The sequence below is a fragment of the Rattus rattus genome, chromosome X (genome assembly GCF_011064425.1).
Source record: "Rattus rattus isolate New Zealand chromosome X, Rrattus_CSIRO_v1, whole genome shotgun sequence".
NCBI classification, from domain to species: Eukaryota; Metazoa; Chordata; class Mammalia; order Rodentia; family Muridae; genus Rattus; species Rattus rattus.
Window position 1 is genome coordinate 11,345,997 of NC_046172.1, and position 15,651 is coordinate 11,361,647.

The 15,651-nt window shown below is 39.3% G+C and overlaps 1 protein-coding gene across 2 annotated transcripts in view; it reads right to left on the reverse strand.

Moving 5' to 3' along the window:
• The window catches only part of Sytl5 (synaptotagmin like 5), a 93,584-nt gene that overhangs the window by 55,060 nt on the left and 22,873 nt on the right, over positions 1–15,651 (reverse strand). For both annotated transcript variants that reach the window (XM_032890038.1, XM_032890037.1), the window contains exons 5-7: positions 10,612–10,746; positions 9,530–9,536; positions 1,558–1,692 (exon numbers count right to left, since the gene is read on the reverse strand). In XM_032890038.1, coding sequence (XP_032745929.1) covers positions 1,558–1,692; positions 9,530–9,536; positions 10,612–10,746 — 277 coding nt within the window. The remainder of the gene's footprint in view (positions 1–1,557; positions 1,693–9,529; positions 9,537–10,611; positions 10,747–15,651) is intronic.

Here is a 15,651-nt window from a genome sequence, read left to right on the forward strand (position 1 = left end):
GGTTCTTTTTGCTGGTAGGAGCAGCTGACTGCCAGTCCAGTTGCCATGAGTTAATCTGGTTTGCTCTCGAAACAAGGACGGTCTATCTTCCCAGGTATTATTTGAGGGGAAAGAACAATTTTGTCCAAAGGAATCCCCTACAATGAAATCGGGGATATTCACTCTGACCAGACAGTGATGGTGTGAGGCTCGCTCTATTCTAGCTGGTCTAAGCAGGTGCTCTCAAAGAGGAAAAACAAAAGAAAATAGCTTCTTGTTAATAAGACAGAAAAGTAATTCATAAATTATGTTATTTTTCTGATGAAGGGCTTATCTGTGTTCAGATAGTTTACAAACTATTTGCTAGGGCAGTGATGTTCAAATTCATTGTCCAAATGTCCAAATGCCCAAGTATTTGGTCTTTTCACTTATTTTCAATTACTCAGGGTCTTTCAGGAGGTCCAAATGGTTAAATCAAAGTTCATTATATGAATCATTAATCATTGAAGTTCATATATTAAGATTTCTTAATACCTTAAACCCTCAAACATGTCTTCTCATCCCTAAAGTTCCTTTGTCTTTTTTACAGGACACTGCTGAGTGTTGTAGTTTACCATGTACCAGTTCTCAAAGTCATTCCCTGCTCATTTGAACTTCATATCCTTTAGAACCTCCCCACTCCCTTCTTACATTTCCCCCAAGCCCTGAGATTTGGACTCTGCCCTGCCCCCCGCCCCCTGCTAAAGCACAATAGGCATGAGGGTGAGGGGACACACCATCCCACTAGCCCTTCCAGCCCTGCTGAAACTGATCAGTGTACCTTGTGCCATGATAATAAAACATACCATCATTCCAAAAGAATTTCTTAAATATAGATGCCACCAATATTGAATTTCTTGCTTAATAAAAAAGTCTAATAGATGGTAACTTAATTCCAAGAAATTGATAAAAGAAAGTATTATTCGCAAATACTTGGTGATTTTTTTCCTTAAAAGAAAAAATGTAATACAAAAGATCATTTTTCATATATGTGCATATTGTATGTTTGTGTACATACATATATAATAGTAATTAAGTCTTAATTATGTGTCTGACCTCTCATTTTGAAGAAAGAAAAACTATAAAATGATTTTAAGGTTCTACTTTTTCTGACTATCAATCAGCTTAGAAAAAGTTAGTACAGCTAATTTGCAAATATGTCCTCTGGGAAGTAACACAAAGGATGGAAGTCAGGGTGTCCATCCAACTCTTTTTTTTTTTTCCAGAGCTGGGGACCAAACCCAGGCCCTTGCGCTTGCTAGGCAAGCGCTCTACCACTGAGCTAAATTCCCAACCCCAACCAACTCTTGATATTTGTTTAAATCACACGGACATTTAAACAGCTGTCATATGACACCACCTTTAAAGCCTGGCTTCCCCTTTCTTTTTGATTTATGGTTTCTGGGTCAACGCTAAGGATATATTTCATTTAACAGCATAAGCAGCAGGCTCTGACATACGGGGAATTTAAACCCAGGCATGGGTGGTAGCATAGCCAAGTCCCAGAGACTGAGTGTCTCTTCACAGTTCTTTACTTACTCTGCTGCTGATGGAGGTCACACTACGAGCACTTGGGGCTGGTGACCTCTGAGTAACTGGGATTCCACCATTGCTGCAGCTGCCTTTTGGTGCTCCTCTTCCAGCTTCCTGGTCAATGAGATCTGATGAGTGGTACTTCCCCTAAAAGAGAGGACAAAGTATTCTGACTTTGAAATCGCCAAGGACACTGGCTAGGATGTGTTTGGGAGGAAAATGAAGAGGGACGCAAACCACACCACTTCACTAGGACCACACTGGAGCTGCTCATCAGTTTTCAAGATACCTTCCTTAAAGACCTGCAGAACTTCACTAGGTCCCATGCCCCACATCCTGACTCGTCTAACTCCATTATCTTTTATTAGCTTCACCTTACCTTTCAGACTTTATTTCCCAGTTTTCATGAGCACTCTGAGACATTACATATCTATAAACTGACCAAATTTACATGCACATTTGCTTCCTTTGTTCCCTCCTCTTTTCCATTCTCTATCTATATATCTGTGTGTACTGTCTGGCACCCTAATTCCTGTGCATTTGTCAGTCTTGAACTTATTCTTATAATTGTAGGCTGTTATCTCCAGCATCCTCCTTGGTACAGAGTCACTCAGTTACACTTAATCAATGGTTAGAAATTAGAGTTTAGTTCTTAGTCTGACTTAAGCTATAAAATAGTGACACTGAGAGAATATTGATAGAAATTCTGTGTCACATCTTTTTGTTGGCATGCAGCATCTCTGGCCTCCTCTTTCCAGAGATAACTCCAAATTTCAGTGCTACGGACATATCTCAGAACAGTTTATGGCCATGCTTGTTGGGTTTCACAAAAACCATATTGTCTGATTTAATCACTTGATGTAATTTAAAAGTTTAAGTTTTAGGAACAATTTTTCTAAACCCTCCTCTATTGGGCACTGCATTTTGACAACAGTTTAGCCACATGCACGCGTTTCCACATGCTTCTGCTCATCTCAGAGATCCTACTTAGTTTAGTAGACCAGCCACCCACTCAATAAAGTGTCTGAACCACAGGTTGTTGATCCTCACAACACTCTAGAAACACTGCTTTTGGAAGAAAAAACCCACCTCCTTTAAAATATGTCTAATGATGATGAATCTCGTAAAAAAGAGGTTAAGAAATTACAACCAAAAGGATTCCTGTGAATAATTCTGCTTCTGTCTGTGTTGAAGGTCTTTCCAGATTTAAGCATTTTTGACAAAATTTCCATCATGGTTTCAGTAAGTCTGAAAGCGAAAGCCCTAGCACTGCAGAAGCTCAGATAGCAGTTGGTTAATCAGAGCGATGACATTTAACAGGCTGCCCTGTAATAAGGAGACGATTCTTGAGATCCTAAGTCAGCTACTAGAAATTATTGTTGGCAACAGCATGGGCTCAGAAATGACATACACTTTCACATTTGTCCTTGACATTTACTGTAAATGTCTCAACACATTTCCTTTTTGCTTGATTAGACTAAGGAAAGGTTCAGTCTAAAGAGGCACAGAATTTTAAATACTTAGGTGTCAAGTGTTTTCGATGTTATTTAAATATGACACAAATACAGGAACCTTTGCCACTTAAATAGGAAGAGGATGATAGCATCTGTGTCAAATTTAGAAAAGTTTGAAAGCCAACTATGAAAGCTCCATTTTTTGATTCTGATATCATGTTACCATGATTTAAATACATTTTAGAAATTAGTGGCAACAAATGTTCAGGCTAACAGAGTTGAGGGGAAAATGGCAAGAAAGAGATACATTTGACAGGGTCTGTGGGCTTAGTTATACCAGCTTACTGAGAAACACATTTTTTCTAGATTAGACCAGTGTTGTCTATTTTAGTTCATGAAATATACTTTTTTTTTCTTTTTTTCGGAGCTGGGGACCGAACCCAGGGCCTTGCGCTTGCTAAGCAAGCGCTCTACCACTGAGCTAAATCCCCAACTGAAATATACTTTAAAAAGCCTACACATTTGTTATCTCTAAATCCATGATGTTCCCAAATATTGATGATGCCCCTGAGATGTCTACATTTCTGTTTAGAGGATCCAACGATAAGAAGGAGAGATATTACAATTTAGTACATTGTCTTTCTGGTTTATATAATACTCTCATGGGAGTGGTATCTAGGAAATCACTTTCTGGTACCCTCCCCCTTTCTAGAATGGCTGACAATATCGAGTCTGAAGTACCTGGTTAAATGAAGGTGTCCAGAGGACACAATTAATGTGAGAGCTTCTAATATTGAGACCAAGGCATAATATATGGTACTATCCAGAGAGTGCAGGGTATTCCTTCCAAGTTTTATACGCTTTCCTAACTTCTTTTAGTTATTTCAAATACAAAATGAATGTATAGGAAAGATGCAGGAAGAAATTATAGCTGTAGAATTAAATAAGTCTGATAAATGAGACAGAAATATCAAAAGTTAAAAGAGGAAAACGTTAAATACAGTTTTCTCCCCTAGTCTTTGGTGACCCAAAATGCTACATCTTTAATTTTTCTCATGTGAGATAAGCCTTGACCTCTTGTGGCACATCTGAAACCTCACAGCAGACACTTTAAACATGTGATCTAGAAATTGGCATAATTTAAAACTGCCTAGGAGGTTCCAGTGCACAGAAAGAGCTGGAAAACATTGTGGTAAACTGCTCAGTGAGTCCATTTATCTGAGACATGTGTCCACTTGCATTCATCCCTTTCCATGGAGCAGCAAGCTTCCTATTTATCATAGTGCTCACAGGAAAAGCGCTGAGCAGTCCTCATGGCAGCTGTGATAAATGAAGATAGATTTTCTGGTTTAGTAAGTGACTAGGAGATACTAAGATTCAGCAAAATGGTCTGTGGATTGAAATTTGCCCATATACTACTTTTGTGGTTAGCAAGCTAAGAATAATTTCTCATTTTAGATTGGTGATAAAAACAAAAGTATCTTATGATACATAAATATATGAACTTACATTTCAATATCAATAAATTAAATGGTGTTAGAAAGATCATGCATACCCTTTTGTTTATGAATTGTCTGGGCTGCTTTCTTTCTCCAACCAGAGAATTGAGAAGTTGAGATGGAGAATTTATGGGTCACAAAGCCAAACATATTAGTTTGAATATATGACACCATTCATAGAGATATATAAACATACAGATATGTATGTCTGCACTTTAAAAAACTCAAACTATTTTAAGATGCCAACACATTCTGGAAGAATTTGTTATAAATGGGTTAGAAACACAAGTGTCTGGTACAGAGCATTTGTAGAATTTTAGATCTCATTTGTCTCCTGCTGGTAAGTATATAGATAAATCCATATTTCTCTCTGTGCTCTATCATTATCCTCGTTTCGGTACACCAGAATTCTGTCTTCCTAAGCCCTCAAATGTGTGATAATGTGCTTTAGGCTGTTCATGACACTTTGTGGCTTTGATTGCCTATCCCTTGTTTCCATTAAAGGACGATGTACTTATTCAAAAGGAGTTAAAAATAGAAAAATAAGAATTAGTAGATCTGAATGCTAGAGTAATGGTAGTAGAAAGCTTATGGTAATATTGAAATAATAACTGATTTGACATAAGGTCCACTCCATAAGATAGAAATAATCCCTGGCACGGCCTGAGTGACCAAGGACCAGAGAGTAGACAACCCAGGAACCTGGGGTAAACCAAATACTGCCTGTCTTTTAAAAAAATAAAAAGAGTGATCAAATAACTCCTAATAATATTCTGGTATGCCCATTGGTCAGTGTCTTATTCATTCATCATCAAAGAAGCTTCCTCCTGCAGTAGATAGGAAGAAATACAGAGACCCCAGGCAGAGTATGGGGGGAGGGGGTTGGACGTGCATTGTGAGTGGAGTCTGGAGGTCCGTAGGGAATCTTGAGTATCAGTTTTCAGGTGTCATTTACCTGTCTTTGACACACACTCTCTAGGGGACACTGAACTCACCAGGCAGGCTAGTCCGGCTGGATGTGAGGTCCCAGGCATAAACCTAGCTCCTTCCCGTGTGCTGGTATATTACAAGCATTTAGCACAGTTGCTTGATATATTAAAAGTAGAATACCAATATGGAACTCAGTGGCTTTATCCCCAACGCTCACAGGTCAATTTGTAGAATAAATTTCACATGATTTTAGAGATACAATATATGTGAACACAATTTTTACACCCTGTGTTTTTAAGGAGTTTGCTGAGCAAATTATAGTGTGTTGTGTAAAGAAAAGATGGGGAAGGCTAAGAAACCAGTATTGACTCTGTATGTGATCCTGACTCCAAGCTAAAAAATATTATCATGGAGGGGATGCTGCCTACCAGAAATCTCAGTTCCAAAGACGATAATACAAATCCTACTTAGGACAGGAAAGTATTACTTATAATGAAAGTACAGCTAGTATTGTATTACATCATATGATGGATTTAAGAAACTTACTTTCCCCAAATAATATACATATGGAAATAGAGATGTTTTTAAATAATGGAGATAAAACCACACCCTATTTCTAGGAGACCATGAAACACAGAAAAGTAGGCCTTGGAATAAGGCTGTGGTTAGCAAAGGGCTGGATTTAATGGTGTCCTCTGTTTTTGGTTTGGAGCCAGGGAAAACAGCTTGTAAAACTTCACAGACAGTGTGACCATTAATAAAATTAATGAATAATTAATGAATAATTAATGAATAAAGAATAATTTTAGTGTGTGTGTGTGTGTGTGTGTGTGTGTGTGTGTGTGTGTGTGTGTGTGTGTGTAGGGGGCCAAAGAGGAAGGAAGAACAACTAAGTGGATGGGTATGATGGGATGCAAGTGTTCATGGTAACCACACCCTCCAGTAACATGAACAAAATGCTGCCTAGAAATATAGCTCCCCCCTTCACCCACTTCTACTACACAACAGATTTCAAGTGTTCCGTGTTTTTCATATGATAAGGAGATACTGCTGGTGTCCCACCTCGGCCTATTACTAGTTCTACATACTTCTCCTTAGTTTCTAAGAGCCTTTCTGACGCTGCTTTGTACTTCATGCCTTTAAGAATTGTCCATTGCGACTATAACTACAGGCCCAGAAATGCCTCAGAATTTTTTTTCCCCCTTCTCACCTACATGATAGAAAACTTAGATAAAATACAGATAAAATTCTTAGTTAGATCTGAATTTCATATAGACAAACTTCATTAAGAATTAAGTCTTTTAATATTTCACTGTGCATACTTATACTAAAAATATGATCTCAGATTCTTATTTATCTGAATACCCTTTATCTTTATTTGTTAAGGAAGGAAACCCTGCATAGAGGAATTCATAGTCAGTGACTGACTTAGGTTAGAGTTAAATGGCCTGACGCCTCCTAAAGCAAAGGGCCATAGTTTGTATTCCTAAGGCCATGGCTAGGGTCTCAGACTCAGTCTAAACCTGACTACATCATTACTTAGGCTTTCCATTCTGTCTTCTACTGTCTCTGTTTGTCTCAAAATCACTTGGGTTAGAGGCTGGGAGATGGTTTGAGGGTTGAGAGCACTTCTGGTTCTTCCAGACAACCTATGTTCACTTCCCAGCATTCCCTTGGCAGCAGCTTACAACACTTTGTAATTCCAGTTTCAGAGTATTTGATGCTCTCTTCTGGCCTCTGTGGGCACCAGACCTACTTGTGGTGCAGAGAAATGTAAATCAGGCCAAACACCCATACACATAAAGTAAATTTTAAAAAAAGTCATGTCCATTGGCTGATAAATGACTTACATGAACCTTTGTCTGGAGGTCTGTTTCTGATAAAGCATAGCAACCACTCACTAGAACCTAGAAGGAATCTGGAATAGTTGCTGTGAGTAGTATCCCATTTATTACTGGCAGTGGACAACCTTTTAAAAACTACCCTTTGTTTCATATGTCCAGTTCCTAGCGACAAGTGAATAGCCATTTGTTATGCTCTCCTGAAAGGCTGCTAAGCCCTTCCTATCCGGTTTATACTTCTCTAGCTTTGAAACAACCTGAAAGAACAAATCCATCAGGTACCTGATAACACATCATTTCCACTCATACATGATGTAACTTTTTAAAAGGAATGTCTTAGCTCAGCTGCTCCAGGAGAAGACCAATAAACAATGAAGAAATAATATGTTTTATCAAGAAAAAAGAATGATTGCTAAGCTGGGTCAGGTCATAGATGGAAGAGATGAGCATCTCACAATTTCTTTAGATGATAGTTAAAAAAGAGAGAGCTCTGCTACCTCAACATTTTAAGGAAGCACTTGGAGCAAGAGAGTAAAGCTCATTATAGCAGTCCATTAGTGAGTCATTCCCAAGGTCAACACAAGAGGACAGTTTGCTCTATGGATCATTCGAGCATCTTCATTTTTCTTAATAGGAAAGCATTGCCCTTGCCATGCAAGAGCCAAACAAGGCTGACGACAATATTGAAATTGCGTACAAACTATTTTAGCTATTCGCAACTGGACAAACAACTGTGCTAGGAAGCTAGGATGTCACCTTCTGTAATAGATGGCTTCCAGCAATGACAGTCCCATTTAGGAGGCAGGCTACTGAGATTTTGACCATGCCCCAGTGAGATACACAAATGAGACAATTTTTGCTAGAAGGGAGGTCACAAGAGCGGAGGTTAGACAGGGAAGGATTTGAAAGTAAATGTGATGGGGGCATATGAGTCAATTAAAAAATACATTGGAACAAAAGGGGGACATAAAAGAGGTATCTTGGAGAGGTTGGAGGTAGAAGTGGGGATTGAGTATGATGCAAATAGATTGTATGCATGTATGAAACTTCCAAAGAATAAATACAAATATTTTAAAAGTCTATTTACAGTCTGTCTTTCAGTTTATAATTGCAGGAAAATCTTGTGTCAAAACATCAGTATTTGATGAAACATGCCCATATGGTATTACTGCTTTGTAATTACTCATGCCTAGCAACAGAGAAGACAAAAGACACAAACTCAGGGAAAATGATTTTGGAATAACAGCATAAACACCTTGATCATTTAGAGACAGCTGCTTGTCCTTGATGAGATAATATAAGTCAAATAATCCAGTTTCCAAATCCAGTTTTGCTTGATAGGCCTGGGATTCTCTGTTTTCTTTAAACAAAGAACTTATTTTTATATGCTGTCCCTCTTACAATGCTAGCCTGAAGAATAAAACAATATGATGGTGCTGGAGCGATGGTTCAGGGGTTATAAACTCTAGCTTCTCTTCTAGGGAACCCAAGTTGGATTTCCTGTGCCCACATGGCAGCTCTGGGCTGCCTGTGACGCCAGTCCCAGGGAATCCAGTGCCTGTTCCAGCCTCAACGGGTACTAGTCATGCATCCAGTGAACATTCATACATGCAGCACAACGCCATGTACAAAATAATAAAAGTTAAATCTATTAATAAAAAATAAAACAAAATGGCTCAACTGCAGGGTCCCAAAGAGGTTGAGAAAAAGAGACCACATAGCTTTGAACACCTTTCATCTCTGCTCAGAGCCAGGGAAGCAAAACAGAAAGATAAAACTGAGATATTCTCTCTCCCTCTGTCTCTCTCTGTCTCTCTCTCTCTCTGTCTCTCTCTGTCTCTCTCTCTCTCTGTCTCTCTCTCTCTCTCTGTCTCTCTCTGTCTCTCTGTCTCTGTCTCTCTGTCTGTCTGTCTGTCTGTCTGTCTCTCTCTCTCTCTCTCTCTCTCTCTCTCTCTCTCTCTCTCTCTCCTCTCGACATGTTATCATCATGTAGCCACTGATGGCCTTTTACTCATTATGTAGCCCAGGCTATTGTGAAACTCTCAGCCATTGTTCTGCTCTCTCCACCTGGAAGGTGATTTGACCGGTATGCAAAAGCAAGCTTGAGTGAGGTTCTGAAGAAAGAAAGTTAATGACGGCAGCGTAGATGGGAAGCCAAGTGAAACTTTTTCAAGGACAAAGATGCATTGGTTATGTTTTAATCACACAAGGATATCTGCGTTTTTGAATGTTTGGAAAATCCTGTACACAATACTGATCCTCTGATAGTGGATAATAAAATGGATAATAAATGGCTTCTTTCTTACATATTTTTCTCTAATATATATATATATATACATATATATACATATATATATACATATATATGTGTGTGTGTGTGTGTGTGTGTGTGTGTGTGTGTGTAGAGGAATTCTGGAGAAGAAATAAAACTCATATAGTCAGTTACCACTAATAAAAATATCAATAGTCAAAAGAATATCTCTTCTCCAGAAAACTTCTGGCCTATATAATAGATTACAACTTGTGAGGTGTTTGGCTTCATACTCAGCACCATAGTGAGGAAAATGGGGCAGTGCTATAAGAAAAATAAACTTCTCCTTGTAGAACCTAAGGAGAAGAGTGGAAAGACTAGCAAGGATTGCTATAGCCAGAGCACCCAAAACCAAAATGGAGTTAACATGTGCAAAAATCAATGTATCATGAGAGCAGACAATTTTTTCTTACCTTTAGCTTTGGTAGTAACAAAAATGAGGCCTGACTTATGCTAAAACAAGACAGTCAATCAAAAGTGATTGGAAGTGACTATGCTCTGGGCTATCCTCACTTTTTCTCTTTGCTTCTCCTGACAAGTGATGACATTATTCACAAGACAGTCTCACTTGACCCATCTGGAAATCAGAGGCAGTGGAACAAGAAAGAAATGGAATTACAAAAAAAAATTCTCCGGGGCATCACAGATGATGACATTATTAATGTTTTTTGAAAGCTGCAAGGAGTGGATCTGACACTTAGAGGGTTTTGTTTTAGAAGTTGAAACAGAAAAAGATTAAGAAATGGATAAAAGAAATTACTGCCATGTACCTCTCTGTTCGAACTATAGCCCCATCTCCCCAAATATAAGGTTCTATTATTTCAGATGACATAAATCTTTCTCACAGCTGTAACTTGAGCAGGCAGGTTTCCTATAACTGAAAAATTTCTTCTTGCCTTTGTGTGGCATATGTTAGGCACTCTCTGTGTGCCAAGCCTTTGCAGAGACTTAGACTCCCTACATGGGTGGAAAATCGTCAACTTAATTCCCAGAGTGTGCCATTGCTCAATTTGCATGTCTCTTACCTGTCTGAACCAGAGACCGACTTGAAACTCTGAAGATTTTGATTGTCTAGGTCCAAGCTATAGCTCCTTCCACTTTCAGCTTTTGGAGTTTTGATTTCTCCTCTGGTTGCTGATCTGAACTTGCTAAGAAGAAAACTGGAAATAAACATATGAATTTGAGAACAAGACAAGAAAACTCTATCATTATACCTGTATGCTAATGCACCTGTAAATCCCCATCAGAGGAATTTCTGTTTGCAGTAGATAGTGATTAATATAGACACATAACTGGGAAAGGCACAGAAAATATTAGACTGTAGAATGCTTAGCCCTAAATGGGATATAAACCTTGCACCACTCCTCCCTTGGGGTCATTGCAGAAGAGGAGACAGAAGACTATAAGGGACAGAAGTGGTGAACAACTGCAAGAAACAATATCTTCTGGACACACATGAACACATAGCGGTTGTGACAGCATGCGGAAGCATCCAAACAAAGCAAAATAAAACATGTACAAGTCAAAGTCAGACGAATTCCCAGTGTGGAGATGGGGAATGGACACTAAATTCTACTACCTCTACTCCTACTAGTAGAGCAATTGCCAATCTCTGGGGGGGGGGCAGAGTCAGTTTTCTCTAAGGATGTAGCCCCTGGTAAGTCAACTGTATTAAAGTGGAAGTCCACATATCTAGGAATCTTTAGATGTCGCAAATATGTCTTGATGGATTAAAAAAAAATAAAGGAGGGTCTGGAGAGACAATATAACCAGTACGATCACTGGTTGCTCTTCAGGAAGATCTAAGCTCAACTCCTGAGGTTACTCGCACAGTGTGTAAGTCAGTTCTGACACTCTTTTCTGGCAAACTCGGGTACTAGGCACACACAGAGCATGTTTAGCCAGAACAAAGGACAGAATTTGATTCCCCAGTACCAAAGTGAATAATAGAATAAGATTTATAGTTCTTTGATCAATAAATGATTGTTTAATAAAAGAGCAGGGCTGGGGGTTTCTTGGGAGTTGGGTGCGAGTCCCTCTAGTTCCCCATCAAACCTACTACTTGTTCATAAGCCAGGTCTCTGCCCCTGTTAAGGAAAAGACTCTCTAGTTTGGAAACTCATCAGTGCCAGACAAGAGAGGGAAGCATGTTCTGGGCTGGGACTCTGCAAGGATTCTGAATTAGGGGATTGCATATAACTTGCACAGAAAGGAATCCATTTTCTGGGCTGAACAAAAGTGGCAAGTTAAAGCATAGCTGGTAGAGTGGTGACTACATTTCTCATTGATGGAACCCAAAACAACTCTGGAGAATGAAAGAATAAGCTATGTACATTTTCTGTTCTTATTAAACATGCTTTGTATCACTGAGCTACACTGTAAATGGCATATCTTTTAAATCTATTAGTTCTTGAGTAGGTTCATACAATGTATTTTGATTACATTTACTTGCCCAACTTGTCACCAATCCACCTTCCCTTCCCCTTTGACCCAAATTTGTGTTCTTTCTCTCTAGTCCCAGCTCTAGTGCTCTCTCTCTCTCTCTCTCTCTCTCTCTCTCTCTCTCTCTCTCTCTCTCTCTCTCCTTTCATATGTGTATATATGTGAGTGTGCACGCATGTATGTGTGTAAATTCTTTGTACATTCTTTGATGGAATCGCCTTTATATTTTCTTGGCATATCTCCTGTGGTAATGAGGTTTATCCAATGAAAGCTCTTGTACTGAGTGAAATCTGATTGCACTACCACTTCACAAAGTTAATTGGAAATTAAACAAAAACAACTTTTGAGGAAATGGAGTTCAAATCCTCATCCAGGATCTTAAGCACACTAAACATGGCTGTTTCTAAATACATTTAAATATGGTTGGCACTAAGTGGACTCAGATGTTTATTAATAATAGCAGTAATTTTACAAAGAGCACATCAAGTATAGGAGGAGCTCTTGAGAGAGTTAGAGGGAGGTATTATAGATAGATAAGATCAAAGTGTATTATATACAGATTTGAAATTTTCAAAGAATAAATAAAAATGTTAAAAATAACAAAGTCTCAGCTGTATTCTTTAGCAAGATGATGCTGGGTGCAACTGTTTCATTTATTTTATATTCAACAGAGTTCTATATGAATAAATGGATTCCGAAGGTACTGACATAATCTTAATAGAATCTGCTAAGTTGTCTCTGCTTCAAAGGACCCTGACAAAATGTCACCGTTAAACGTCAGAACCTTCATTCTACTGGAAAATTATATTTGGGGTGAGGATGCTGCTTAATACAGTGTCAGTCTTTGCTGCTTGGAGAAGCACCTTATACAAGCTCTTGCCTCTCCACTTTTTAAAGTGTCTCCTCTGCTCAGAATCACCTCTTCTTCCTTTCCATAGCCTGAACCTGGTTCATTCATCAAGCTGCTTGCTATCTGATGTGTGTGTGTGTCTTGATGTCTCTTATAGCACCCTCAAAGCAGCTATTCTCTATTTAATATGTGACATGCATTGCACATGACATCTCTGTGACTTATTAACACATCGTTGTTTTTAGAGAGAGCTCGATAGTAGAACTACAGCTGCCAGTTTTGAGTTCTAGCCGGGCTCAGCCCAGTGCTATGGTGGTTTGAATGATTCAGGATCGATGCAACTCATTATTTTTGTCAGTTCCTGTTTTCCAGCTCCAAAATTCCTTATTTGTGTGACCTCATTCTGTGACACTTGAATCAAGTTCTGAAAACTATAGCTGTTAACAGAATCAGTAGACTGTGAGCTCCTTATTTAGTCAATCCATTGATTCTTTCTAATGAGATAGGCACCATGTTAGATGTCTGAACACCAAGATAAGGAAGCCTCTGGGAAGCGCTGAAAGAACTTACTATTAAGTGAATGTATATTGGGGAAGCAGAGTGCAAGGTCACAACAGATGCTCATGCACAAGGCATTGTGGGAATCCCAAAGAATAAATGCATGAAATAGGATAGGAGGGATTAATGACTAGGATAGGAATTTGAGAAATTCTAGAATACTGTTTGCATTTATCTCTGCTAATTAGTAAACAGTGGTATTAGTTAGTTTGAGTTGCTTTATGCTTTTACTTCATTCCTGCTCATAGTTCAGAACACAGGAAAAAATCACTTTTATTAGAGCTAGCTATAAGCTCAGCCACTGTCAGCATTTCATGTTGGTTTCTGCTAAAAAGACAATGCAATGCTACCTAGAACAGAGTAACATGAGACTTGGCATATCTTTGAAGCCTAGCTATGCAGTCTTCATTTGGGGGGGCAGTTCTGAATTTTTGTGGCACTTTGCTGCTTTATACCAGTGCCTTCTTGGGTCTTGTTTTCTAACAATATTCCATTGTTTGCTAGAGTGCTTAACCTTCCGGTATATTTGCCTTCTGAACTAAGTTGAAGTGTTCAACTGTGATTTTCACTTCAGGATACTTGTAGATTAAATAAGGAGTAGACTGTTTGAGGAACTACACTTTAATTGGGGTTGTTTAATATATCAGCATAGAGCTTAGAGGAGAGGGATGCTGGCATTTGAAAGCAAAGACTCTAGTAAGGGTCAGCTTATAACCATGGCTGGCTCTGGAAGTAATGGGAATCACTTGGCAGAGTACAGATAAGTCTAATAAAACAGCAATTCTTGCATGCTCAGGTCAGCCAGGGAATTTATTTATATGAGGTTGAAAGTACTTAAGATTGCATTTCCCCACCCCACACCCAGAAACAGCTTGACTTCAAGGAGGTACCTCATAAACAGGCTTGAAGGTGAAACACCCCCGCTCTAGTACCTGGCCTTACTGGGACCCCCATGGGGCCTAGAGGATGCATGACCTATCTGCCCGGCTGGAGCTACTTCATCTTTCTGGTCCACAACTGCACCTGAGGGTAGATCAGTTGCTCCAGCTCATCCCACGACCACATCCAGAGACAGCATGACTCTCAGGAAGTCTGTCATTACCATGCTCACAGGTGAGACACCCCCAGGCCCAATACCAAGTCTAACTAGAACCCCCATGGGGCCCAGCAGAGGCAGGACCTATCCTCCCTACTGGAGACACATCTTCCTTCCAGTCTGCAACTCTGCCTGGGACAGAGCCAGTGCTCCAACTCTCCTCCTACACCTACACCAAGAGACAGCTTGACTCCAAGGAGGTCCGTCATAACCAGGCTCACAAAAGGAAGAGGCTCCAGTCTCCAGTTAAGTGGACAGCAAGACCACTTAACACCAGAGATAACCAGATGACAAGAGGCAAGCACAAGAACATAGCAACAGAATCCAGTGCTACTTGGCACCATCAGAACCCAGTTCTCCCACCATAGCAAGCCCCGGATACCCTAACATACCAGAAAAGCCAGATTTTGACCTAAACTCCCATCTCATGAAGATGATAGAGGATCTTAAAGAGGACCTTAACTCTCTTAAAAAATACAGGAAAACACAATCAAACAGGTGAAGAAATTGAACAAAACCATTCAGGATCTAAAAATGGAAATAGAAACAATATTGAAATCACAAAGGGAGGCAACACTGGAGATGGAAAAACCTAGGAAAGAGATCAGGAGTTACAGATGCAAGCATGACCAACAGAATACAAGAGATAGAAGAGAGAATCTCAGGCACAGAAGGTACCATAAAAGATACTGACACAAGAGTCAAAAGAAAACACAATGTGCAAAAAGCTCCTAACCCAAAACATTCAGGAAATTCAGGACACAGCAAAAACACCAAACCTAATAATAATAGGAATAGAAGAGAGTGAAGATACCCAATACAAAGGGCCAGAAAACATCTTCAACAAAATCATAGAAGAAAACTTCCCTCACCTAAAGAAAGAAATAGCCATAAACATATGAGAGACCCACAAAACGCCAAATAGATTGAAACAGAAAAGGAATTCCGCATGTCACATAATAATCAAAGCATTAAATGCACAGAACAAAGAGAGAATATTACAAACTATAAGGGGAAAAGGCCAAATAACATATAAAGGCAGGCCTATCAGAATTACTCCAGACTTCTCAACAGAGGGTCTAAAAGCTAGAAGCTCTTGGACAGATGTCATGCAGACCC